At 39.8% G+C, this 26,314-nt stretch overlaps 1 protein-coding gene across 2 annotated transcripts in view; it reads left to right on the forward strand.

The window, feature by feature from the left end:
• LOC104593837 (uncharacterized) overlaps positions 1–25,955 on the forward strand; it is a 71,431-nt gene extending 45,476 nt beyond the window's left edge. The window contains exons 18-22 of one of the 2 annotated variants that reach the window (XM_010253860.3): positions 1,803–1,919; positions 4,321–4,473; positions 25,481–25,537; positions 25,627–25,713; positions 25,818–25,955. In XM_010253860.3, coding sequence (XP_010252162.1) covers positions 1,803–1,919; positions 4,321–4,473; positions 25,481–25,537; positions 25,627–25,677 — 378 coding nt within the window. In that variant the 3' untranslated portion in view covers positions 25,678–25,713; positions 25,818–25,955. Of the gene's footprint in view, positions 1–1,802; positions 1,920–4,320; positions 4,474–25,480; positions 25,714–25,817 lie in introns of both variants that reach the window. The other variant, XM_088888052.1, reaches the window with a different exon arrangement.
• Positions 25,956–26,314: the final 359 nt, after the last annotated feature.

The raw sequence follows: 26,314 nt of genomic DNA on the forward strand, positions 1-26,314 counted from the left end.
GGCTTGAAGTTGAAATATACAGTATCCCAGTGAGATGGGTGACTTCTAGGGTTTAGCTGGTATCTCTTCCGAGTGGGCTCCACCTCACATTTGCTCTTGAGTACTCTATATTGGAGGTAAGAGGGGGAATTCACAAATAGTGGTGACAGATGGTGAAGAAAATCCTTGGGTCTACTGCCATTCTCTCAGTAAGGCTAGATCCCTACTAGGTTGGTGTTTTAATAGCATAAGGTGCAAGGGGATTTCTGTGCCCTAGGTGCAGAATTTTTCGAAGATCCAAAGAGAAAAATCAAATATATGGAAACAAGAATTTTGAAAGGAGCTAATTGTTTTAAAAGCCTATTGGCTTTAGCTAAAATACATAAAAACAAGGGAAATTGTTTAAAACTCACCATGACTTTTCAGCATTTCTCTTAAACTCACCATGACTTTTCAAAACATCTAGGGAACCCCATGTCAGTGATTTTTTGTTTTCCAAAACTCACCATCCGTTAGAGTACTGTTAGTGTTCATTGGCAGAAGTTGTCCACGTAAGCATAAATGCAGTTTTTATGACCAAACTTTCCCTGTATGGCATGTCAGCCTTATTAAACATATTTTTATGTGAGCCTAATTTTTATTCAATACACCTTTTTATGTGAGCCTAATTTTTATTCAATACACCTTTGTTCTGGTTTGAGAGACTGTTAAAAGGGATAAAGTGACAGTTGAACTGTGCAAATAGATATGGAGCGTCAGATGAGTTTGATTTGAATCAAAAGCGTTTTTTTTTTTTTTTAATTTGAAGCTCCTTTTTTACTTAAATATGTAAAATGGGCCGAAAAGTTTTTAGATTGAAATATTTGAGATATATTTTTGTTGTTTTTTATCAAAGTTTTGCTTTATTTTCCATTTACAACTGAACAAAGGGTAAAATAGTAATCTACCAACATCCGCTAGTCTATTTAATGTCAACTTACTGACATGGGGTTCCTTGGATGTTTTGAAAAGTTATGCTGAGCTTAAGAGAAATGCTGAAAAGTCATGGTGAGTTTTAGACAATTTCCCTAAAAACAATAGATCGAATATATTCAAAGTGAAAATGTAGAAATCAAATCGAACATAATTAAAACATATTCATGCACTTAACAATTCAGGCATGTGAAACTTTCAATTTGTTTCTCTCTCAATTGCATTACTTCAGCTCGCTTCACTCACTCAACACTTCGACAGAACCCCTTCTTTTGCTTAGTCAAAATCCTTAGGACTTCTTTGAGCTTGCCTCAAGGAGCTTAGTTGTTTGTCTGAGGTGGAGCCCTATCCTAGGCTCAAGTTAGTTGGGTGTCTGTGAACTAAGGTGCACGAGACCACAAGTGGGCTGAGGTTCACCGGGCATAAAGGCACTAAGACTGGGCTCAAGCTAGTCACATATACCTTCAAATGCGCCTTGCCTATTCACCTAGGGAACCCCATGTCAGTGATTTGCTAATGATCTAACTGTCTCTCAAACCAGAAGAGGGGTTTAGAGGGATGAGTTATTTTGTGGCTTTGGTTTACCTCAGTAAGGAGTTTGGGGGTCATTATAATTGATGCATAAGAAGGCTATTTTTGACATCCTTTCTCCCTTTTTTAATCGCTATTCTCATACACGTACTCTCCTTATTTGGTTTGAAGCATTGGTGATTCTCTCTATCATTTTTTTTTTGTCGACTTTGTTTGCTGTTTTGTAAACAAAGGCCCACATATACAGTCACTCGTTACAACAGACTTGTTAATACCTGTTGATCTATTTTTGCTTCTAATTTATTCTGTTTTTGTCATAGGTTGTTCGTAGTGGTTCGGGAGAAGATTTGTGGGGTTTATATGCAAGGTGGCACAAAATTAAAGGGGACCTCACAATGTGTGCTGAAGCCCTATTAAAACAAGTTAGAGCATACCAGGTACAAATATGAATTCTGTATTCTAGTTTTGAGTGATATGTTTTTGCTGCTTGCATGTATTTGCCTTTTTCATAGATATTATGGAACTAGAAATGTCATATTGTTAGTTTCCACAGTAATTTTCCTGTAAATATGTTTTTTCTACTTGGTAGCACTGTTGATTTTCTAAGAGATGAGAATAATTTCCCTTTTTATTTTGGTAGTTTGTTTGCAATGTTTCAAAACACAGAGGTGTGATTCAAGGGCTTCCACCATCTGGAAGTATAGAGTGTAGTTTAGAAAGCAAGATGTATAAGCCTCTTTAGGAGGGGGAGGAGGAAGAAGAAGAAGAATAGGGACAACAAGAGGAAGAGGAAGAAAGTGGAGAAGATAAATTTTAAAAATTTTAATATAATAAAAGTTTTGTTTATCTATACTTCTATTAAAAGTTTGAATGAGGTCTAGATTCTGGACTTTTTTGGACTAAAATACCCCTATTTTTGAATTTAGTCCCTCTTTATTATGAGGTCAAAAAAAATATTTTAAACTACTGCTTTTATTAAATTCATTCTATTTTCTCTCATTAAGTCTCATATTAAGGTATTAATGCACATTCTCTCTTACTAAATCCTATATTTAAGGTACATTAAATAAACGAGCTTTGTGGACTTTTCTTGAGTAAAACCCCCTACTTATGAATTCAGTCCCTTTCTTACTGTGTGAGTAGAAAATATAATTTAAGTTATTATAACTTTCCACTTCATTAAGGTGTTAACTCCCATTCTCTCTCCTTAGATACCTTATTTTGAAGTATTTTTGTTTCTCTCTAATAAGTTCTACTAATTAAATCTATATCCAATAATTTTAATAATATAAAACTTGTATTCAAAAACCAACATGAAAAATAAACCCCCTTTGTTTGGGTCTTGGTTAAGTAGTTCATCTTCATCCGTCCATGTCAAATGGGTCAACCAATGGCCTGATAGTTAAATAATAAATGTTTCTCTACATCTCTTCAGCTAGCACTTATGCATACATACTTATATAGATACATATTTGCATAAACGTATGCATGTACAATTATACACATACATTTATGTCAAGTTTTGTTGTGGGGCTATTGACAAACCCAAGTCCAACTCCAACCCAAGTGCACCAGATTTCAGTGTGGTTTGGGCCTAGGTTGGATAGGTGAGGCTTGACTTTGTTCTCGAGCCCATAGTTTTCAAGGCGTCTAGGCGATTCTAGGCGACACTAGGGTGCCTAGTCGCCTAGGCGATAAAAAATTTATCATATAAAACCTAACTTTTGATAAATATTCAAAAGAAGGTTATTAATTCTATAATAAGTATTTAATAGAGCAATTTCATATCAATTAGCAGTTAAAGAAGGTTATTAACTTTATATGATAAATATTCAAGATGGAAAGTAAAATAGAAAAAAACAAGGATGAAGTTTCTGTTTTATTTAATTAGAGAGAGAATAGAAAATAAGAACCTCTTTATAATTCTATTCTTTCTTGCTTTCTTTTCCTCTCCTCAAAACCTGTTGATCTTTTAAATTTCAATAGTAAAACATTAAAACAAAGTATAGTTGATATCTATATATATTTATAGCATATAATAAAATCTTTTAACACATACATTAATAAGATACAACAATATAAATGATATTATAAAAGGCACCCACTTTGTCATTTTTGTTGCCTAGGTGGGTGCTTAGTTGCCTAGACTAGAAGGGTGCCTAGTTGCTAAAAGTCGAGGTGTTTGGGTGAGGTGCCTAGTCGCCTAGGTGATGCCTTGACAACTATGCTCAAGTCTAAGGCCCAATGCATAGTCCAAGCCATCTCTCCTCTTATTTGGCATGATCTAGTCCAAGCCACTCAAATTGTTCTCTTGCTAAATATCTTCTCTAAATGGGAACAATTATTTGGAGTGGGCACAATCCACTTTCATGCTTTTTGGGATCATTTAGAATATGGACATTAGACTTATATTGGCAGCCAACCCTATGGCCCAATGCATAGGGTTAGGCCTGGGTTGAGCTTAAGTATGACTATTTCTCACCTTTTATTTGGCATGATCTAGTCCAAGCCACTCAAATTGTTCTCTTGCTAAAGATCTTCTCTAAATGGAAACAATTATTTGGAGTGGACACAATCCACTTTCATGCTTCTTGGGATCATTTAGAATATGAACATTCGACTTATATTGGCAGCCAACCCTAGACTGAAGGAATTCTTCATACCAGCTTACTGTAGATCCTTTTAGCATCAAGAAAAAAAATTTTAATTCATCAATTGTTAAATAAATATGAATAAAAAATATTCTATCATTCAAATGCTTCTAACTGAGGATCCTCTTGGCAACTTTGATGTTTCTAACCTCTATGTTATCCATATTTAATTAAATATTGTTGACAGGGAGCTGATTTATGGAGTAACAGAGAACGGTTTAAGAAATTTGCTCATGCCTCTTGGCAACTTTGTAAGGTCTACATTGAAATTTCATCATCTACGAAAAGTTGTCGAGAACTCATTGCAGCTGAGATGCACCTGAAAAACACGGTTAAGCTGGTATTGTCTGTCCTCTCATATATTCAAGAGATGTTGTTCTTATGTTGGTAATAGAAGTTAATCTTGCTAGTAATGTTTCTTTTCACACAACCTTGGCATTTATCCATGTTAATGATTGAGGCTAAAAAGCATCCTTGCGAAGTCATTATTTTACCCTTTATTCAAAATTATTATTTTATATTGTATTCAAAAGTGAATGATGTTAAAAGTAAGGCTTATGATGAGCTTTACCATAAACTAAGCACTAAAGAGGGAGGAAAAGGAATGTATAAAAAGCTGAGAGAAAGGAAAGGCAATGATTTAGACCATGTTAGATGCAAAGATGAAGATCAAAGAGTCTTGGTAAAAGATAGGGAAATCAAACAACGATGGGAAAACTATTTTGAAAAATTATTAAATGAATAGTAGGGAGAGGGTGCAAATGGAGGAGAATCTAGCAATACTAGTTGTGTTAAAAATAATTTGTACCTTCCTAGAGTTAGACCTATTGAAGTAGAAGAGTCATTAAATAAAATGTACAAGGGAAAGGTAGTAGGACGTAATGGAAAGGTATGGGAGAGATAGGCTTGTTATAACCGAGCTATTTAATAAGATAGTGAAAGAAACGAAGATGCCTGATGATTGGAGAAACAACAATATGATGCCTATATTTTAAGAACAAAGGTGATATACAAAGTTGTATATTGGGGGATTAAACTTATGAGCCACACTATGAAACTTTGGGGGAGAATAATTGAACAAAGATTATCACTTGAAACAAGTGTATTAGAGAATCAATTTGGCTTTATGCTAGGGAAATCAGCCATGGAAGCTATATTTATTTTGAGTTAATTGGTAGAAAAATTTATAGAGAAGAAGAAAGCGCTTCTCATGGTGTTCATTGATCTAGAAAAGGCATATGATAAAGTTCCTAAAGAGATAATATGGTGGGTCTTGGAAAAAAAAGGGGTTCAAAATTGGTATATAGACCTAATTAAGGATATGCATGAGGGGAAAACAACCAATGTTAGAACGCCAGTTGGAGAGACTTCAGATTTTATAGTTACTATGGTTTTTAACCAAGGTTCCACATTTAGCTCTTATCTATTTGTACTGATTATAGATGAATTGACTAAAGATATTTAAGAGGAAGTTCAATGATGCATGTTGTTTGTAGATGGCATTGTTTTAATTGATGAAACTAATGAAGGTTTAAATGCAAAATTAAGCTCATGGATAAATGCCTTAGAAACAGAGTATATGACATGTAAATTTAGAAATAATAGGAGTGTAAATCAAGATACACTTTGGATTGTAGACAAAGAGTTAACTCAATGTCACCATTTTCGGTACCTTGGTTCAATAATTCATAACAAGGGAGAGATTGAGGAGGATATCATCGAAGGAATTAGAGCAGGCTGGGCAAAATAGAAGGGTGCATTTGGAGCTTACTATGTTGTATGCAGAGTATAGGGCAGTCAAGAAGCAGCATGCCCAGAAAATGAATGTGGGAGAAATGTGAATGCTAAGATGAATGAGTTGAGAAACTACTACTTGAAGAGGTCTTTGTGCAGACCAAGTGACGGGGATTAATTTCCTCTAACCCGAGGAGACAGAGAGCTCCAAATTTTCTGAACAGGGAGTGACAACCAATCTTCCTCGTTTGAATACCCCTCTCCACCCTCAGTTGACCTCAGGTAATTCTGTTAACTCTATCAATTCAGTTTTTGCTACTGTGTCCCTTGTTCCAGATTCCTTTCTCAACCAAGTGTCCGAGGCCCATGGTCAAAAAGCCACAGTGAGGGTACAAGGGGATAAGGAAGGGGAGGAAGTGGTGGAGAAAACTTGTAGGGAGACAAAGAATTGGGAAATCATTGAGGGTCTAATGGGTGAAGTGGAGAGGAAGGAAATGCAAAGGGGGATTACAGAAGGGGTAGAAAGGACAAATGATGGAGGAAATAAGGAAAGGATTGAGAAGATTCCTAGGAGTGAGAAGAGAGGAACATTAGATAAGGAGGAAACTAGCAAGGAAGAGTTAGTTGTAGAATTTGTGCAAAAGCTGGGATGCAAACTGAAGAATCCAAATGACCTAAAAGTTTTTTTGCAAAAAATAAGAGGATAGTAAGATAAAAAAAAAAGAAAGTTGAGTGAAGAGGTTGAAAAGAGATATTGAGGGGGACAAGAAGTTTGAGGTGAGAGGGTATAGAAGGAAAGGGGTTAAGTAGAGGCTGGAGGAGTTGGGATTGAGCTTGAGAAGTTAAAATGAGAATTCTAAGTTGGAATGTGAGGGGCTTGGGCAGTGTAAGGAAGAGAGCAACAATTAAAGAGGTGATTGAGAAGTTTAACCCGGATGTGGTAATGATCCAGGAGTCTAAAAGAATGGATATTGATTGCAGATGGGAAAGGAGTGTGTGGAAAGATAGGGGAATAAAGTGGGTGGCCGCTCCATCATGGGGATCCTCAAGTGGGATTATAACACTGTGGAAAGAAGATATACTAATCGGCTTGGAGTTGCTAATATGATTTCTCTGTCTCCTTGAAGTTCAAACAAGTGGAAGATGGGTACGAATGGGTACTAACAAATGTTTATGGCCCCAATGACTATAGGCAGAGGAAGAAATTGTGGGAGGACCTGAGTGATGTTAGGGGCCTCTGGGAGGGACCTTGGTGTGTGGGAGGGGATTTTAATGTAGTGCGGTTTATAGAGGAAACCAACAACCCTAGGCAGAGAGTGACAACAAGTATGAGAAAGTTCAACCATTTTGTGGATACCTTGGAGCTTAAAGAACTTCTACTCCTAAATAATAGCTTCACTTGGTGCACCCTTCAATCGAGGCCAGTATGCTCCAAGCTGGACAGGTTCTTGTTCTCAACAAACTAGAAGGAACATTGGGGTAACCTATTATCTAGGGCACTTCCAAGAATTACTTCAGACCATTGGCCTATAGTGATGTGTACGGAGGAATTGAGAGGTGATGGACCCACTCCATTCAGGTTTGAAAATATGTGGTTGACCCATCCGGGGTTCAGTGAGAAGATCAGGGAGTGGTGGGAGCAATTTAATCCAGTAGTAGAATGGGAGGGAATGAGGTTCCACAAGAAACTTCAATTTCTAAAATCACAATTAAAGGAGTGGAATAGGTTGGAGTTTGGAAGAATAGAGGAAAGGAAACAAGTCTTGCTGGAGCAGATTGAGGATTTGGATATGAAGGAAGAGAGGGGATCCTTTGGAGAGGAAGATAGGAAAATGAGATGGGACTTGAGGAGGCAGATGAAGGATATTCTGATTAAGGAGGAAATAAGTTGGAGGCAAAAATCCAGGTGTAAGTGGCTAAAGGAGGGAGATAGAAACACTATATTTTTCCATTCAATGGCAAATGGGAGGAGAAAAAAGAATCTCATATCAAAATTGGAAGTAGGAGCAGTCTTGTCAAACCCGACAGAAATAGTAGAGGCCTTAGTAATTCATTTCAAATCTATATTCAGGAGGCCTTTGAGTGAGAGGGTGTGGTTGGAGGGTTTGGATTGGCCGACTCTAAGTGCAGAGAACAGAGAGTGGTTGGAAAAGAGGTTTGATATGGAAGAGATAAAGGAAGCAGTATTCTCAATGGATAGGACAAAAGCTCCAGGCCCAGATGGCTTTATAATGGCTTTTTATCAGGATTGCTAGGATATCGTGGAGAAGGATCTTAGGTCAGTCTTTGAGGAGTTTCACAATAGAGGAATAATTAATCCGGCCATGAACTCAACTTTCATTGCTTTGGTCCCAAAGAAGAAAGAGGCATCACAACCTAAGGATTTCAGACATATTAGTTTGGTGAATAGCTTATATAAAATAATTGCAAAAGTGTTGTCTCTCAGGATAAAGAAGGTCTTCCCCTCTATTATTGCACCCAACCAAGGAGCCTTTGTAGAGGGAAGACAGATCACTGATCAAATCCTCATTGCAAATGAGAGTTTGGAGAGCTTCAGGAAATCTAAGAAGAAGGGAGTGGTATGCAAATTGGATTTGGAGAAGGCTTATGACCTAGTGGATTGGTCTTTTTTAGTGGAGGTGTTGAGAAGCTATGGCTTTGGAGAAAGGTAGTGTAAATGGATTTGGGGCTGTATTAGGATTTGTGACTATTCTATCTTGGTGAATGGAACGGTGGTTGACTTTTTTCCTGCTTTGAGAGGTATAAGACAAGGAGACCCACTCTCCCCCTTTCTTTTTACCCTGATTGCTGATGTACTTGGGAGATTGATCCATAGAGCAGACTCGAGGAATCTGATAAAAGGGTGGAGAGTTGGAAGGGAGGAGGTACCACCGCACATCTCTAGTTTGCAGATGACACAATTTTGTTTTGTGAGGGTGGGAATATAAGTTGGATCTGAAATTTAAAATTAGCAATACAACTCTTTGAGCAGATGTCTAACCTTAAGGTGAACTTTGATAACAGTTGTGTGGTGGGGGGTGAATGTGGAGGAGAGGGAATTAAGGAATTTTGCAGGTGTGTTAGGTTGTGCAATCTCAGATTGGCCTTTGACGTATATGTACTTGGGCCTCCCTTTAAGAGATAATCCTAAGAACGAAAGCTTTTGGACTTCGGTAGTGGAGAGATTTGAGAAGAGGCTTGCGTCCTGGAAGAGAAATTATCTTTCCTTGGGTGGGAGAGGCACTCTGATTAGGTCCTCCCTAGCTAACTTACCTGTTTATTATTTGTCAGTGTTTAAGATCCCCACTAAGATCTACAACTTATTGGAAAATATTATGATTCGGCCTGCCCTTGAGTTTTGTTAGTCTGATAACAACCAAGAAGAGAGAAGAAGAAAGAAGAAGAAAGAAAGAGAGAGAAAAGAGGAAAAAAAGAGAGAAGAAAAGTCTGGTTCGAATGAGAGAAAAATTACCCCTCCCATTCGGCCAGACATGTTTTATATTACTAACATAATGGAAAAGACACATGTGCCCTTACTTAAGTGAGGGACACTAGTTCTAATATAATATTACAGATCAGCAACCTCAACATAAGTATAAAGACAGAAATACCCCTACATACTCGACACTAACACTCCCCCTCAAGCTGGTGAGTATATATCATATAATCCTAGCTTGTTACATATGTAGTCCACTCTTCCCCGACTCAAACCTTTAGTAAATAAGTCTGCCCACTGGTTTCCTATGTTAACATATGCAGTGTCTATCGCTCCATTCAACACCTTCTCTCTCACAAAGTGACAGTCAACCTCTATGTGTGTTAGGAACTGCCCAACTCAGGGACTCTTTCGAAGGAGCCTGCCTCCTGAATGAGAGAGAGAGAGAGAGAGAGAGAGAGAGAGATTGTATTCCCAAATCATAATTCCCTCCTAACTTCCTTTCCTTATTTATATACTGTTGTTACAATTTTGTTGTACCAGCCTCTCCACTTGTCCAATCCACTTGTCTAGTTTGTTATTTAGTTTGTTCTAGTGGTTGGCTGTTAGTTACATTTTTTAAAGGCTGGCGTGGCCTTTTCTTGTACACTTGTATCCCCTTTTTTTGTGTCTCAACAGTTCCTCCTCCCTTGAAAGCGTCCTTGCCCTCAAGGTCAAGATGTGGGAATCTATTCTGTAAATCCAAGTAAGGTTCCCAAGTTGCATCCTCAATTGGGAGACCTGACCATACCACCAATGCCTCTGGTTCGATGTGATTCCCTTTGTGTATCCACCTGAATTCTGTTATCTGAGTGGGCTCAATTTGAACTTGGCCATCTTCCAAGAATGATGAGAGGGTGGTCGTTGTTATTGCCCCTGTTTTTGGCCATTTCTTCAGTAGGGATACATGGAATACAGGGTGTAATTTTGATGTTGCTGGGAGGTCAAGCCTGTATGCCACCGACCCAATGCGTTCCACAATCCGAAATGGGCCGAAGTACCTAGGGCTCAGCTTGTTCCACCGGTGGCCTGCTACTGAAACTTGCTTATATGATTGTAATTTAAGGAAGACTTGCTCCCCAATCTGGTGCTGGACAGGCCTATGCCTTCTGTTGTAGGAGTTTGCCATCCATTATTGGGTTCGATGGAGGTGGGATTTGAGATCTTGTAACACCCTATCTCGCTGGAGGAGTTGGTCTTCTACTGCTGCTACTGCTGTAGACCCTTTCTCATATGGGAGTAGGGGAGGTGGGTCCCATCCATATAGAGCCTGGAAGGGAGTCATTCCTGCTGCACTATGATACATGGTATTGTACCACCATTCTGCCCAATGAAGCCACTTGAGCCACTGACGTGGCCTATCCCCTGCATAGCACCTTAGATAGGTTTCCAAACTCCGGTTGACCACCTCAATCTACCCATCTGTTTGAGGGTGGTAGCTGGTAGATTTGAAGAGTTTCACTCCCTGTAGTCGAAAAAGTTCTGCCCAGAAACGACTCATAAAAATAGGGTCGTGGTCTGAGACAATAGAGTTAGGGGTACCATGCAGTCGTGCCACCTCCTTAGTAAAAATCTCAGCCACCATGGAGGCTGTAAAGGGGTGGGACAGAGGGAGGAAATGGCAGTATTTGGTGAATCTATCAACCACTACGAGAATGACGGACTTGCCATAGGAAAGGGGAAGCCCCGTTATAAAGTCCATGGATATATCTGCCCACACTTGTGTAGGAATTGGGAGTGGTTGTAGCAGCCCTGCTGGAGACTGGGTATCCGCCTTATTTTTCTGGCAAATGATGCATTCGGCTATGAACTTTTGGACCGAATTTTGCATGCCTTTCCAGTGGAATTGGGTGGCTAGTCTCTTGTAAGTGCGCAGGATCCTTGAGTGTCCTGCTGGGGATGAGTGGAACACTTCCAGAAGCTGCTGAATATGGGCTGAATCCTGTGGTATCACCATTTGGCGTTTATACAGCAGCAAGTTATTCTCCACTGTGTACCCTGGGTGGCTAGTAGGGTCCTCTTGGACCTGTGAACACAACTTGCTCAGTTGTGGGTGCCTTTCAGCTTCTTCCCTTAGCTGACCCATGAAGGAACATGTTGGGCCAGTGAGAAGTAATGGAAATAGTTGTGACTGGCGTGACAGTGCATCTGCCACCTTGTTAGTGTGCCCTGCCTTGTATTTAATGACATAATTGTAGCCAAGTAATTTGGCTATCCATCGCTGCTGTTCCGGGGATAGTACGGACTGCTCCAACAGAAATTTCAGGCTCTGGTGGTCAGTTCGTATGATGAACCTCCTTCCTAGAAGGTAGGGCCACCACCTCTGAACTGCGAGAACAATTGCTATCAGTTCACGTTCGTATACTGATTTGGCCCATTTCTGTGCTGTCATTGCTTTGCTGAAAAACGCTAGTGGCCTTTCTTCTTGCATGAGGACTGCACCAACTCCTTGGCTTGACGCATCACATTCAATGATGAAGTCCTTTGAGAAGTCTGGAAGTGCGAGAGTCGGTGGGGATGAGACAACTGTTTTGAGTGTCTCGAAGGCCTGTTGGGCCTCCCTAGTCCAGCAGAACCCATTCTTCTTAAGTAGACTTGTCAAGGGGGCAGCAATCAGTCCATACCCTCTAATGAATCGCCGGTAGTACCCTGTTAAACCCAAGAAGCCTCGTAACTCCTTAACATTTTGAGGTCGGGACCAATTTATCATGCTTGAGATCTTTTCCGGGTCTGCTGCTACCACGTGCCCTAAATAGTGTACGTGTGTCTGTCCAAATGCGCATTTTGACTCCTTTGCAAGGAGTTTATGAGTCCTTAGCGGTTCCAAGGTGATTTGGATGTACTAGGTGTTCGTCCCATGTAGCGCTATATACAAGTATATCATAAAAAAAAAACGAGTATAAATTTGCGCAAATGGGATCGAAATATGCCATTCATAAGGGCTTGGAACGTAGCTGGCGCATTGGTCAACCCAAACGGCATAACCAGAAATTCATAATGCCCTTCGTGTGTACGAAAGGCAGTCTTGTGGATGTCTCCCTCATGGACCCGAATTTGATGATATCCCGATCTCAGGTCTAGTTTAGAGAATATGGTGGCCCTGCCGAGTTCATCGATTACCGGTATGCGAAATCGATCCTTCACAGTAATGTTGTTCAGAGCCCTATAGTCTATACAAAACCGCCATGTCTCATCCTTCTTTTTCACAAGTAATACTGGCGAGGAGAATGGGCTTTGGCTGGGTTGTATAATTTTTCTGTCAAGCTTATCTTGCACTTGCCTCTCAATCTCTAGTTTCTGAAAATAGGGGTAACAATAGGGCCTTACATTTGTGGGTGCAGTTCCGGGAAGCAATGGAATGCAATGATCATGGGCACGTTTTGGTGGTAGTTCCTTAGGTTCTTGGAAGATCACTGAGAACTTCTAAAGTAGCTGCTGTAGTTGTGTGCGGCCTTCTTCGGATCTGCTTCCTTGGGCCAGAATGGGGCCGTTCCCGTGGAGTTTATCTGCATTAAAACGACGTGGGCTGGGTCTGCTGCCTTTTTCCTTAGGGACGCAAGACTAATAGGCCCTGGACCCTTGGACAACTGCCCTTGAATATGCACCTATGAGCTGCCCACTTGAAAATCCATGGTGAGACGGGCCCAATCACATATCACCGGCCCTAGTTTCCTTAACCATTGGACTCCGAGGACTACATCTGCTCCACTGATTTCTAGGGGGTGCAGATCTACCTCGAACTCATGTCCTTGTATCTTCATCTTTAATTCTGTGCACGTACTATCGCACACCAGGTTGCTCCCATTAGCTACGTGCACCCGGAAGGTTGTACATGGTTGGACTGGAATCCCTAGTTGTCTGACCAATGTTTTGGTAATGAAATTGAGGGTGCTGCCACTATCTATCAGAACCGACACATGGCACCCTTGTACCAGTCCGGTTACTCTCATAGTTTGAGAAGAAGCAAGACCGGTCAAGGCTTGCAGTGATACTTCTGGGTATTCCTTTGTCCATTGCCCCCATTCTTGGTTGTCCATTGGCTCTTTAATGTCTGTTGATTGCTTGACATATTCGGTTTCAGGTTGAAGGAAGAAAACTTGAGGGATCTTGCAGCGATGGCCTGGTCCGAATTTGTCTCCACATGCATAACAAAGGCCCTTTTCTCGCCGGGCTTGCATCTCAGCCCATGTTAACCTCTTGGCTGAGCCGGGGCCTGAACCAGAGTTGGCATCCTTGCCTATGATACTCCTGATCTAGGCTCCGGTTTACCCAAGATACCTGGTTCTGGGTTCGGTATACCTAGTGTGATCGCAGCTTCCAGAGGTCGATTAATCCTTCTTGCCCGATTCAGTTTGTCTTCATGTAGTCAAGCTAATGTTGCTACTTCAAGAACGGTGGTGGGTTGCATGGCTTTTACCTCCAGCTGCAATTCTTCCCCGAGTCCACCAACAAAACTGCCGATAAGCGCGTTTTCTGGCCAGCCTTGCACGCGCACAGCTAATCTTTCGAACGCCATCTGATAGTCTTGGATGGAGCCAGCCTGTCGTAGCTTAGCGAGGCTTTCATCATAGTTCTCAAAAGCCGAGACTCCAAATCGTATGGTTAAGGCGTCAGTGAAGTCTGCCCATGTGGCTCTTGGGTGTCGTCGCCGGTACCACTGGTACCAGACGATCACCTCTCCTTCCAAGTGTGCAGAAGCTAATGGGACACGATCAGGTCCCTGTGTGTCGTGGTAATCGAAGTACCTTTTTGTTCGCAGAAGCCAGGATGTGGGATCTCCCCCTGCGAAGATGGGAAACTCGATTCTTGCTGTTCTTGATCCGCTTCGATGACTGGTGTCACTGCGCTCTTCCTGAATTGGCGCAGGTGGTGCTTGTGCCAGTCGTTCAAGCAAGGATGCAAAGCTTTCTTTGATTTCTTTGATGTCAGCCGATATTCTTTGCATTTCTCCTTCCATGTTGTCGACTCTGTTCTCCATTGCGGATGACCTTGTGCTTGGCATCATGGCTCTGATACCAACTTGTTAGGAACTGCCTAACTCAGGGACTCTTTCGAGGGAGCATGCCTCCTGAATGAGAGAGAAAGATAGAGAGAGAGAGAGAGAGAAAGAAAGATTGTATTCCCATATCATAATCCCCTCCTAACTTCCTTTCCTTATTTATATACTGCTGTTACAATTCTGTTGTACCAGCCTCTCCACTTGTCCAGTCCACTTGTCTAGTTTGTTATTTAGTTTGTTCTAGTGGTTGGCTGTTAGTTACATTCTTTAAAGGTTGGCGTGGCCTTTTCTTGTACACTTGTATCCCCTTTATTTGTGTCTCAACAATGTGCTTGGTTCTTTCATGAAACACCGGATTAGAAGAAATATGAATTGCAGCCTGATTGTCACAATAGAGCTTCATTGGAGTGTTAACATTGTATCCTATCTCCTGTAAAAGGTTCCTTAGCCACACTAATTCACAAGTAGTATGTGTCATAGTTCTATATTCTGCCTCTGCACTGCTTCTCGCCACAACTGTCTGCTTCTTACTTTTCCATGTCACTAGATTACCCCCAAGAAAAGTGCAATAGCCTGTGGTAGACCTCCTATCAAACATAGAACCAGCCCAATCAGCATCAGTATATCCTTCTATTTCAAGTTTTCCACCACTTTTGTATATCAAACCATGACCAAGAGTCCCTTTTAAATACCTCACAATTCTTAGAACCACATCCCAATGAGGAACCGGAGGTTTCTGCATGAACTGACTTACCACACTAACCACAAATGAAATATCTGGCCAAGTAATGGTTAGGTAGTTCAGTTTACCTACAAGTCGCCGGTATCTACCAGGGTCTTCAAACACTTCACCCATATCACTGCTCAACTTAGTATTTGTTTCCATAGGTGTTTCAGCTGGTTTAGCACCTAACAAACCTGTTTCCTCCAGCAAATCAAGCACACATTTCCTCTGACACAAATTAATACCACGCTTAGACCTTGCTACTTCTATCCCCAAGAAATATTTCAATTTACCAAGGTCCTTTGTTTGAAAATGTTCCTGTAGAAAAGTCTTCAACCTGTCATTGCCCATTTTATCATTCCTGGTAATAACAATATCATCTACATACACCACCAATAGGATTTTTTCTGCCTAAGAATCATGATTGAAGACTGAATGATCAACTTGGCACTGTTTCATACCAAACTTCTTTACCAACTCACCGGACCTACCAAACCATGCTCGAGGAGACTGTTTAAGCCCATAAATAGCCTTCTTTAAAGTCTGCATACCTTACCATCCTCCCCCTGAGCAACAAACCCCGGTGGTTGCTCCATATAGACCTCCTCGAGCAAATCACCATGCAAGAAAGCATTCTTGATATCAAGCTGATAGAGGGGCCAATCATACATAGCAGCAAGAGAGATCACAACACGAATCGAACCTATCTTAGCAATTGAGGAGAAGGTCTCTGTGTAGTCAATAGCATAGGTTTGGGAGTACCCTTTTACAACCAATCTAGCTTTCAGGCGCTCTACACTACCATCAGGTAAATACTTAACAATATAAACCCACTTACAACCGACAACCTGCTTCCCAGGAGGAAGAGTGGTGAGGTCCCAAGTATGATTATGAGTTAGAGCTGAGAGTTCTTCCATTGCACGGCACCACCCTGGAGAGGCAAGGGCTTCCTGGACATCCTTGGGGACAACAACTGAGGATAACAAAGAAATAAACTGGCGATGAGAAGGGGAAAGGTGAGTGAGTGAAACTTAATTAGAAATAGGATGAAGGGTACAAGTGCGTTTACCTTTCCGCAAGGCAATGGGATGATCAAGATTAGATACTAGGTTTGAGGCTAGTGTGGAGACAACTGCCGGATCTGTCGACGTTGATGGAGCTGGAGGAGTAGCAGCCGGTACATGTGGGCGATGTGTATACACTTGACGGATAGGTGGTCATTCAACAGGTGGTGGCACTGGAGGCAAGGACTTGGTCACAGCTGGAACAAGGGGAACAAAATCCGCAACTGGAAGTGGAAGAGGAGGAGGTGATGAGGAGGAAGAAGCATCACTGGACCCCAAAGAAGGTAACATAGTAGACTCAAAGAAGGTAACATCAGCACACACAAAGGAATGTCGATAAATATGATGATAACACTTATACCCTTTCTTGGTCCAGGAATAACTAAGGAAGATGCACTTAATGGATCGTGCATCTAACTTGTCCTTCCCGGGGCCTAGATTATGGACGAAGCAGACACACCCAAAAACCTGAGGAGAAAGAGGAAGCGGAGACAAGGTGGGAAACAAGGTAGTGAATGGGGAATGACCATCAAGGATAGACGTGGGCATCCGATAAATCAAGAAGCAAGAAGTAAGCACCGCATCACTCCAAAAGGGTTTGGGAGCATTCATGTGATGCATGAGGGATCGAGCTATTTCCAAAAGATGACGATTTTTTCTCTCAGCCACCCTATTTTGTTGTGGGGTGTGGGTACATGAGGTCTGATGTATAATGCTATGTTGGTCCAAGTATTCTTGAAATGATGAAGAGAAATATTCACGACCATTATCGGAACGAAAAATTCTAATGTGAACACCAAATTGGTTGCGAATCTCAGCATAAAATTTTTGGAAGATGGTAAACAATTCACTCCTTTCTTTCATTAAATAGAGCCACGTCATCCTTGAATAATCATCAACAAAAATGACAAAATATCTATATCCATTGTATGACATCACTTTATAAGGACCCCAAACATCTGAATGAACCAAAGAAAAATGACTCGACACACGGTTATCAACCCTAGGACTAAAGGGAACACGATGATGTTTCCCCAACTGACACGACTCACAATCTAAAACAGAAAGTTGACTCAATGAAGGAACCAAAGACTTCAAAACTTTCAGCGAAGGATGACCAAATCGATAGTGCCACTGGATAGAGGAGAGATGATTGGAGAGCTGCTGGTGTTCTTCCACCACCGTCAAGATAATACAATCCACCAGCTTCATGCCCTCCACCAATCTTCATCCCCGTCTTGAGATCCTAAAAAACACACGAAGAAGGGTAAAATGTGATGTTGACCAATGAGAGAGGAAAGAAAACACACCTAGAGTTCCAGTCATGTGATCGGAGGCTCCAGAGTCAATAATCCAGGGATTGGGTGTGGATGCCAAACAATCCATACCTGAGTGTGCAAAAGTAGCCGTGTTCTGCTGAGATGTGGATTTGACAAACCTCTCATACTCATCACGGGGAACACTCACCATCTCCTTCGCGGAGACATCTGTGGATGTAGGAGGCATCTGATCAGTTGAACGACTCTCCTGTCTGAAACTGGTGTCACTAGTCATGGCATGATTGGCCCAAGTTGAGGGTGGACCATGCAAGTCATAGCAATAATTAATGGTATGTCCATCCATACCACAATGAGTACATCTCCTCGGACCCGAGCCACACTCTCTGCCACGGACTCCCCCTGAATCTCTACCTCCAGTACGACCACCACCACGGTTATATGTAGGTCCACCACCATCACTCTGGCCATATACCAGACCACTACTACCATTACGGCCAGACTGAGCTCTCCAAGCTCCACCTCTAACACCACGGCCCCTTTGATATTGCAAAGGCTGATCTATCAGAAACATTAGAGTTCTCAGTAGATCCAATGGAAGTCCTCCGAAGTCGAGCAAACACCTCTTCTAAGGAAGGGAGAGATGACCCTCCTAGTATCTGAGCCCGCACTGGTTCATACTCAGATTTCAGCCCCACTGAAAATCGAGTCACATCAAGTTGTTCTCTCTGTTGTTGCTGAATTTTGACATCAGAAGTGAGGGGGTGATAAACATTCAACTCATTACGAATGTTTCTCATACTAGCATAGTACTCCTCAAACTCTAATTGCCTTGTTGCAAATTAAAGTATTCCTGATATAGCTGATATACTCTGGTTGTATTGTCTTGACCAGAATACAACTTCTTAGCATGGTCCCACACATCTTTGGCAGTGTCAAGAAATATGAAATTTACTCTAATCTTGGGTTCCATACTGTTCCATAACCACGTGATAATTTGTGCATCCTCTTGTTCCTAGTCATCATCCTCATGAGAATCAGTGGAGGGTTTCTCCTTATGTGTTTCACCTTCTTCTTTGCCTTCAAAAAAACTTCTATAGATTTAGCCCAAGGTACATAATTCTCCCCATTCAATTTAATGGAGGTCATTTGAACATTCAGGTAGTCAGTAGGTATCATCAGTCATCACATTAGATTTGCTATCACTGCTATCTCCCATTGCTGAATTCTGTTATTACTGAATTCGGCACACTGCACACTACTTGATCACACTGATCACACTGGTTTCAGCACTTGTTATTGCTGAAGATTGCACTCTTTACACCACAAACCCTACCCCACGACTACCTGAAACCTCACCACACTATATGAGGACCACTCCCCCTTCGAATCACACTAAAAAAACAACATAAACCCTAGCACGCTACAGTCTGAAATCCCACCATACGACCTGAAACATACTTCCTATTTGATTCATAACAAAAATATGCATAGAAATCTCTTACCTCATCACCCGAAAAATAAACCACACAAAAAGAAATCAGACCACACAAGACACCCACTACACCACACAAATCAGTCCTCTTCTCTTCATCGATTAGGGGAGGGCTTCTTAGAAACCACAGCAACCAACCATGAACAGCACAACTGGAGGCATCTCCAAGGGAAGAGGGCGACCACTCCTTTTCAGCCCTTTCCCTTATCTCCAATTGATGGCAGAGAAATCAAGAGAAAACCCTAGACTGAGTGCGCAGAAAACAGAAATCTGGGCAGATTCGAGTTACTTAGTTGTGGTCTGATACCATATTATGATTCGGCCTGCCCTTGAGTTCTGTTAGTATGATAACAACCAAGAAGAGAGAAGAAAGAAGAAAGAAAGAGAGAGAAAAGAGGAGAAAAGGAGAGAAGAAAAGTCTGGTTTGAATGAGAGAAGAATTACCTCTCCCATTCGGCCAGACATGTTTTATATTACTAACATAATGGAAAAGACACATGTGCCCTTACTTAAGTGAGAGACACTAGTTCTAATATAATATTACAGATCAACAACCTTAACATAAGTATAAAGACAGAAGTACCCCTACATACTCGACACTAATAGAAAAATTAATGAGGAATTTTCTGTGGGAGCCTGGATAGGAGAAGAGAGATCATAGGGTGAGATGGGAGGTGGTAATTAGAGGTAAAAATCTAGGAGGCCTTGGGATTGGAAACATCAAGAAAAGGAATATGGCGTTGTTGGGAAAATGGTTGGGGAGGTTCATAGTGGAAAAGGAAAAATTGTGGACAAAGATCGTGGCTAGCATACATGGGCTGGAAGACAACGGCTGGGATTCTAGAATTGTGGCAAGGGCTACAGCTGCTTCTCCGTGGAAATCCATCCATGATCTGCTTCCAGCTTTCTCCCCTTGGATCAGGTACGGTATTAATTCTGGCATTCGAATAAAATTCTGGGAACATCTTTGGGTTGGGGTTTCATCTCTGAAGGACCAGTTTCCCTCCTTGTATGCTCTGTCAGATTTGAAAAATGAACCTATCTCTTCTTTTTTAGTTCCTTCAAACTCCACTTCTGGTTTTGGGTGGAACCTTGGCTTGCGAAGGGCAATTAGGGATATAGACTTGGACAACCTCTTACCTCTGTTAGCCATCCTTGAGAATATTTTCCTAGATCCTAATAGGGAAGACACCAAAATTTGGATCCCTTCTAACTCCGGAACCTTCTCTTGTGCTTTGTTTTTTGAAACCTTAACTCAGTCATTTGTCCCTCCTGGTGTGTGCTTCCCAACTAAGGAAATTTGGAGCAAGCCCATTCCTCCTCGGGTTGGGTTTTTTTGTTGGGAAATTTTCCTGGAAAGAATAAATACAAATGATCTACTTCCTAATAGATGCTCTCTGTAAAGATGATGGGGAATCCGGTTACCACCTTATGGTTTCTTGTAAGGTTACTAAAACTGTTTGGGAGTGAGTACTTTCCTGCTTTGGGTGCACTTGGAACCCTCCTGAGAGTGTCCAAAGGTTGTTCTCCCCTTCGTTTTTCAGATGGCCTAAGAAGCGAGTGAAGATGATGTGGAGGAGTATTAGGGCAGCCGTGTGTTGGTCACTATGGGAGGAAAGAAACTCTCGAATTTTTTCAGAAAAGGAAAGATCCCTGGAAGACCTATTAGACCTTATACTTTTAAGGGCTGCCCACCGGCTAAAAACTATGGAACTGTTTTCAGACTTTCCTATAGCTGACCTGTTAAGAAACTGGAAAGAGATTGCAACCTCTACTCTGTGTAAGAGGACTCTTAGTCCCTTGTGGTCCCCTCCTCCCTTTGGATTTATAAAAGTGAACTTTGATGGCAGTAGCCTAAGGAATCCAGGGCCCTCTGGGATTGGGGGAGTTTTCAAGAATGAGGAAGGGATTGTTATTGCTCCGTTCTCTGGCCCTATTGGAGAAGGAGACTCTCTTAGGGCTGAGATCCTTGCAGCTATGGAAGGAGTTCAAAGAGCAAGGGAACTAAATATCAGTCAGCTGATTTTGGAAGGCGATTCAAAGGTGGTGATTAGCTGGTTGAAGAAAGAAGACAGTGGCTTGTGGAGCTACAATAATGAAAAGAAAAAAAATTTTATGGCTATGTAGGGGCATTGAGATACAATACAGCTGGGTGAAGATGACTGCTAATTCTTTTGCAGATGGGTTGACCAAGCAAGGGGTGAATAGGGAGTCTTATCTTTTGGGATAATTTTTAATCTCCTTCCATTGTAATTTGCTGATGGGGAGCTAAGACTTTTTATCTCCCCCTTATTGTACCTAAAGCTTCTTAATTTTTCTCTTAATTAATAAAGTTTCTGTTATTGATCAAAAAAAAAAAAGAAACTACTTCTACTTGCACAACTATGACTTTTAACATTCCCCATGCTATAAATGTATATGTTATCTCTTTACAAATGTAATCCACCCTACTCTGACTTAAACTCTTGGTAAACAAGTCAACTAGTTGATCTTCAAACTTTATAGGAGTAAAAACATCCCTCGCAAAGTGAATCAACTTTAATATACATTGTTCTTTCATGAAAAATTAGTTTAGGACAATATGGACAAAAGCCCGGCCATCAAAAAACATCATGGGAAGTGAAATTGTGCACCATATCTCTTGAAGCAAATGTTTTGACTGTATGAATTCATACATGGTGTGAGTCGAGACTTTATATTTAGCTTAAATACTACAACTGGCAATTCGGGGCTGTTACTTAGTGTAATGGTAAAAACTCAGGCTGGCAAGTTTTTGAGAACACAGGTTCAAGTCTAAGGGTGGCTACATTGTGCAAAAAGTGCCTTAGGTTAGGGCCATATGTCCAGTCTACCCCTCCTAGGACCCTAGATAGCTGGAACCAACATTGGGTTATGTCTTCCTTTTACTAATAGTGACCACACCATATTTCTTACTTCTCCAAGTAACAAGATCACATCCAAAAATGTACAATATCCTTGTAGTAAACCTTCTGTGATAAGATCCTACCCAATTAACATCTTTATACCCCTCAATCAACAAATGACCTTGTATAATAGTCCATGCTTCTCCAATCCATTGCATCCCAATGAGGAAGACCTAACCACTTCAATAACCAAGAAGCATTTTATCTTGCAAATGTCCTTAGTCTGAAAATCATCATCAACATCATCCACGCCTTATTCCCAACTACATGGGGTTGGCTATGAACATGGAAAACCATTAAAGGTCCTTAGTCTGAAAATGGTACTACATGGTGCTACAAAAGCTTTAAGCTCTTTTTTACCTTGAGTATAACTCCCTATAACAGCTATATTGTCTACATAACCAAGACAATCTTTCTTCCTGCAATGTCACAATTGGATATAAGATCATTAACGCTACACTTTTCAGTCCAAATTTCTGCACAACCTCACTAAATTAAGCAAACAATGCTTGTGATGGCTGTTTCATTCATACTTAAGTTTTCTTAATCTATATTGTTTAGTCAATTCTCACTAATCAACAAACCCTAAAGGTTGCTCCATGTACACCTATTCTTGCAAATCATCATGTAAGAAGGCATTTTTATATCCAAATAAAAGTATAAAACAAATTCCAATCAAGGTTAATAGTAAGGGAAATGATTACCCAAACAAAGTCAATTTTAGTAAACAGGGAGAGGGTTTCACTTTATTTTACCCTAGTGACACCCAATTATATGCTTGTTAGGAGGAAAAGAAGTGAGATCCCACATATGATTATGTTGAAGAGCAAGTATTTCTCTTCATAGCCATTTTCCATCAAGAACTGTGTTCTTGTACAAAATGGAACAAAGAAACCAAGGAAAACAGGGAGACAAACAATTGATGTGAACAAGAGAAAAATTTTGGATAATAGGATATGTGCTTACATTCTAGAAAGATAGTTGAAAGAGTCAAATTAGGTAAAGATATTGGTACTATCAATGTGGAGAATGCCATTGGAGGTGTGATTCAAGTCATTTCACTGCCTAGAGGCGTGAGGCATAGTTCAGAACATAAGAGGTGTAAGCCTCCAATGCACAAGGAGGCATAAGCCTCCTTAAGAAGAGGGGGGATGAGGAGGATAGAAAAGCAGGGAGGATCTCATCTTTTTTCCTTTTGTTTCTTCTTTTATGAAAGGTGTCTTGTATTAAGAAGAATGAAGATACATAACACCAGCTTAAAGAGGAGGGGTATTGTTGAAGCAGAGGCGAGCGAGCCAGAACATTTCAAATAAAATAGAAGTAGAGGAGAAGACGAGGAAGGGAAGAGCAGAGAAAAATTGGGGGAGCAGCTAGAAAACATGGGAGGTGCTACCCCTTTTCTATTTATATTCATCTTTCAACAAAAGTATATTAAATTATGACATATACCCCTGGCTACAAAATACTTGAAATAAAACAGAACGCAAACTTATCCATTAGATACCACCCTCTTACAAATGTCATATGTGCTATGTAAATGGTGGTCTAATTGTCACAATAAGCATCAATGGTCCCTCAAAGTCAACTCCCAAGTCCCAACTCTCTGTTTTTTAGCACAATCATAGAATCTTGAAAACAAAAAAAGACCATGAGCTATGGGCAACAATAGCCTACTTACTCTTCCAAGAGATTAGATTATGGCCAACTAGAGCAGAATGCCCAAAACTAGAATGTTGATCATCAATAGAACCAACCTGATCTGTATCTATAAATACTATTTTCATTATTCCATTTATTTAGTGTATGTTATATGTTATTGACTTCTTGTTTTTTCTTAATTATCTCAGTATTTTCTTTTTAATTAATTATTTTATTAATTGTTCCTATTGTTGATAATTATTTAATCAACTTTCTTATTTATTTTGTTTGATTTTTTATTTTATTAACTTTTTAAATTATTTAGCCATTCTATTAGTTATTTTAATAATTTTACTACTAATTAATTTTTTTTTATTTTTTTCATAATTATTTATTTAATGTGTGACATATGGTAATACTTCTTCTTAATTATCTCAGTATTTTTCATGTAATTATTTATGTATTTGCTAATTATTAAATTAAGTCTTCTTTTATATTTACTTCTTTTGTTCATTATTTTATTAAATTTTATAATTATATAACCATTTTATTACTTAGCTAATTATTTTTACAATTATTAAATAATTTAGGCAATATTTTATCATGTTTGCAATTATTTATTTAAATATTGTGTTTTATTGAATCAATTACTTATTTATTGCCATTTTATTAAGGGTAAAAGGGTACCATTTGACTCACATGATCACACTAACAGAAAGCACAAAGTCAAGAAAACTGGCTTTGTGCTTTTGTGCTTTTGTGCTTTTTTGTGCTTTTACTTTTTAGATTCTTTGAAAAATAAACGTATCCAAATGTCCAAGGTGCTTTTCTAAGAACTTTAACTTTGTAAAACCAAAAATACTTTATAAAATTTTTTCCAAACGGAACCTAACTCTAATCCCTTTGAACATAAGAACTAAAAAAATGCTAAAAAATAGTAAGTCGTTTTTTACTATAAATAGTAATGACAACAATTACTATAAATAGCAATAATGGCAATTTTTATACATGGTCTATTTTTTGAGGACTTTCACCATGACTTGACTTGCAGAACCTAAAAACCAACCAAATTAAAGTCTTTGGTTGGGATACTACCATGTGTTGGATTGATCTGCTGTAAAGCTACGCTATTTAGTATTGTAAGTTAACTTAATGCTACCAGATATAGCCAAATCAAAACAACTTTGAATGGTCAAATGGCCACTATTTTTGGTCCGTTGCCATCTGAGCTCTTGTCATCAATTTCTTACTTTGCTTCGAATTTGCATCAAATAATTCTTGCAAACTGCAAGTAATCTCAAGTAACACTGCTTTGGTCGAGCTTCCAAAAAGCACCACATAAATCAACAATATCCTTGAATGTTTGTAAGCACCACACATGCAACACAATGCCTACAATGTTAGTTCAAATCAGATAGTTCAGTTTCAGATGTCCAACCAGTGGGCTGTTATCCCCTCCTTTTTATTACTATGCAGCACAAGCGAAAACAGTCATCTACCCAAATATCTCGCATCCACTTGCCTAACAGTAGTCCATTCCTTGACCAATTCACTACTTATTTTTCTCCAGGAAACAAACTAATGAATCTTCCCCACCAAAGCATGTCTACAATAGTTGCTCGTGATGTTTTACATTTCCAATGTCCTCATTCACAACTGGATGCAAAAGATTGCCTAAAATTCTTATTGACCTGTAAAATATCATAGTTGCCTCTCCAGCTAGTGAACTAGACATGGCACAGTATCGATCCTCTTCACATTTTAAGCTGTAGATAATCTTAAGCATATGCAGTCTTATTTTGCATATGTATGAATTCATCTATTTTGATTTTGATGGATTATGATGCTTTATTTTCCCTCTCTAAATTCTAAATGCTGATCTGAATTGCATCTTTGTGTACTTAATTTGGTTCATGGAAATGTTGCAAATGCTTAGCATTGTGTTGTTTTTGTTGTTTAGCATCTTTCTATTTTCTTGAACATGGTACATCATATAACTCTCCTTGTGAAATTTCAGGCCGTTAGCTTCTCAGATACAGAGGAGTTCAGGGATCTCCAGACTCTACTTGAGGAGGTAAAAGAGAAACTTGAATCCACTTCAGTACCTTCTACCGGAAACTCTTAGTTTGACCGTTATGGGATGTGTTATATATTAATGGCAAGGTAAAAGAGAAACTTGAATCCACTTCAGTACCTTCTACCGGAAACTCTTAGTTTGATCGTTATGGGATGTGTTGTATTAATGGCAAGGTAAGACCAGCAATTCCGAATTTTTCAAGTTTATATTCCTTTGACATCAGACGAGAGATTCCCTAATTGGTGGTAAACTTGGACATATATGTTTTATTGAATAGTGAGTCACAGCCACATGATGACTACGTGACAAAGAGGGGCATTTATCAACTTGTTGAAGATGTTTATCAGAACGTAATCATCAGTCATCTGTTCCTACAATGCTGTAACTTGGTTGTAGTCTTCTCCAACTCACATGACAAGGCGAAAGGAAAAGTTCATAAAAGCTGTTTAATTTTATGACAGATTAAGCCAGAGTTGGAGCAAATATCCAAATTGATCATTCCAAAGTGAATATAATTTTTTTTAAATTATATGCCATTAGATTATTTTGATAGTATATTCCATTCACTTTTGAACAGCTTTAGCACAAGAAACAAAAAAAAAAAATCTTGTATATATGTTAGTTGTGTTTGATTAATAAGATTTATGTTATCCTAAGCATATTCCCTCATCCATACACTTATTTCTCTAGCCGAGTTAACTTGTGGGGTGTAAAACAACCCGTTGATTTGACTAAAAGAAGAAAGAAAAGAGTGAAGGCCATTTGGCCAAAACA

The sequence above is a fragment of the Nelumbo nucifera genome, chromosome 5 (assembly GCF_055504915.1).
Source record: "Nelumbo nucifera cultivar China Antique chromosome 5, China Antique-T2T, whole genome shotgun sequence".
NCBI classification, from domain to species: domain Eukaryota; kingdom Viridiplantae; phylum Streptophyta; class Magnoliopsida; order Proteales; family Nelumbonaceae; genus Nelumbo; species Nelumbo nucifera.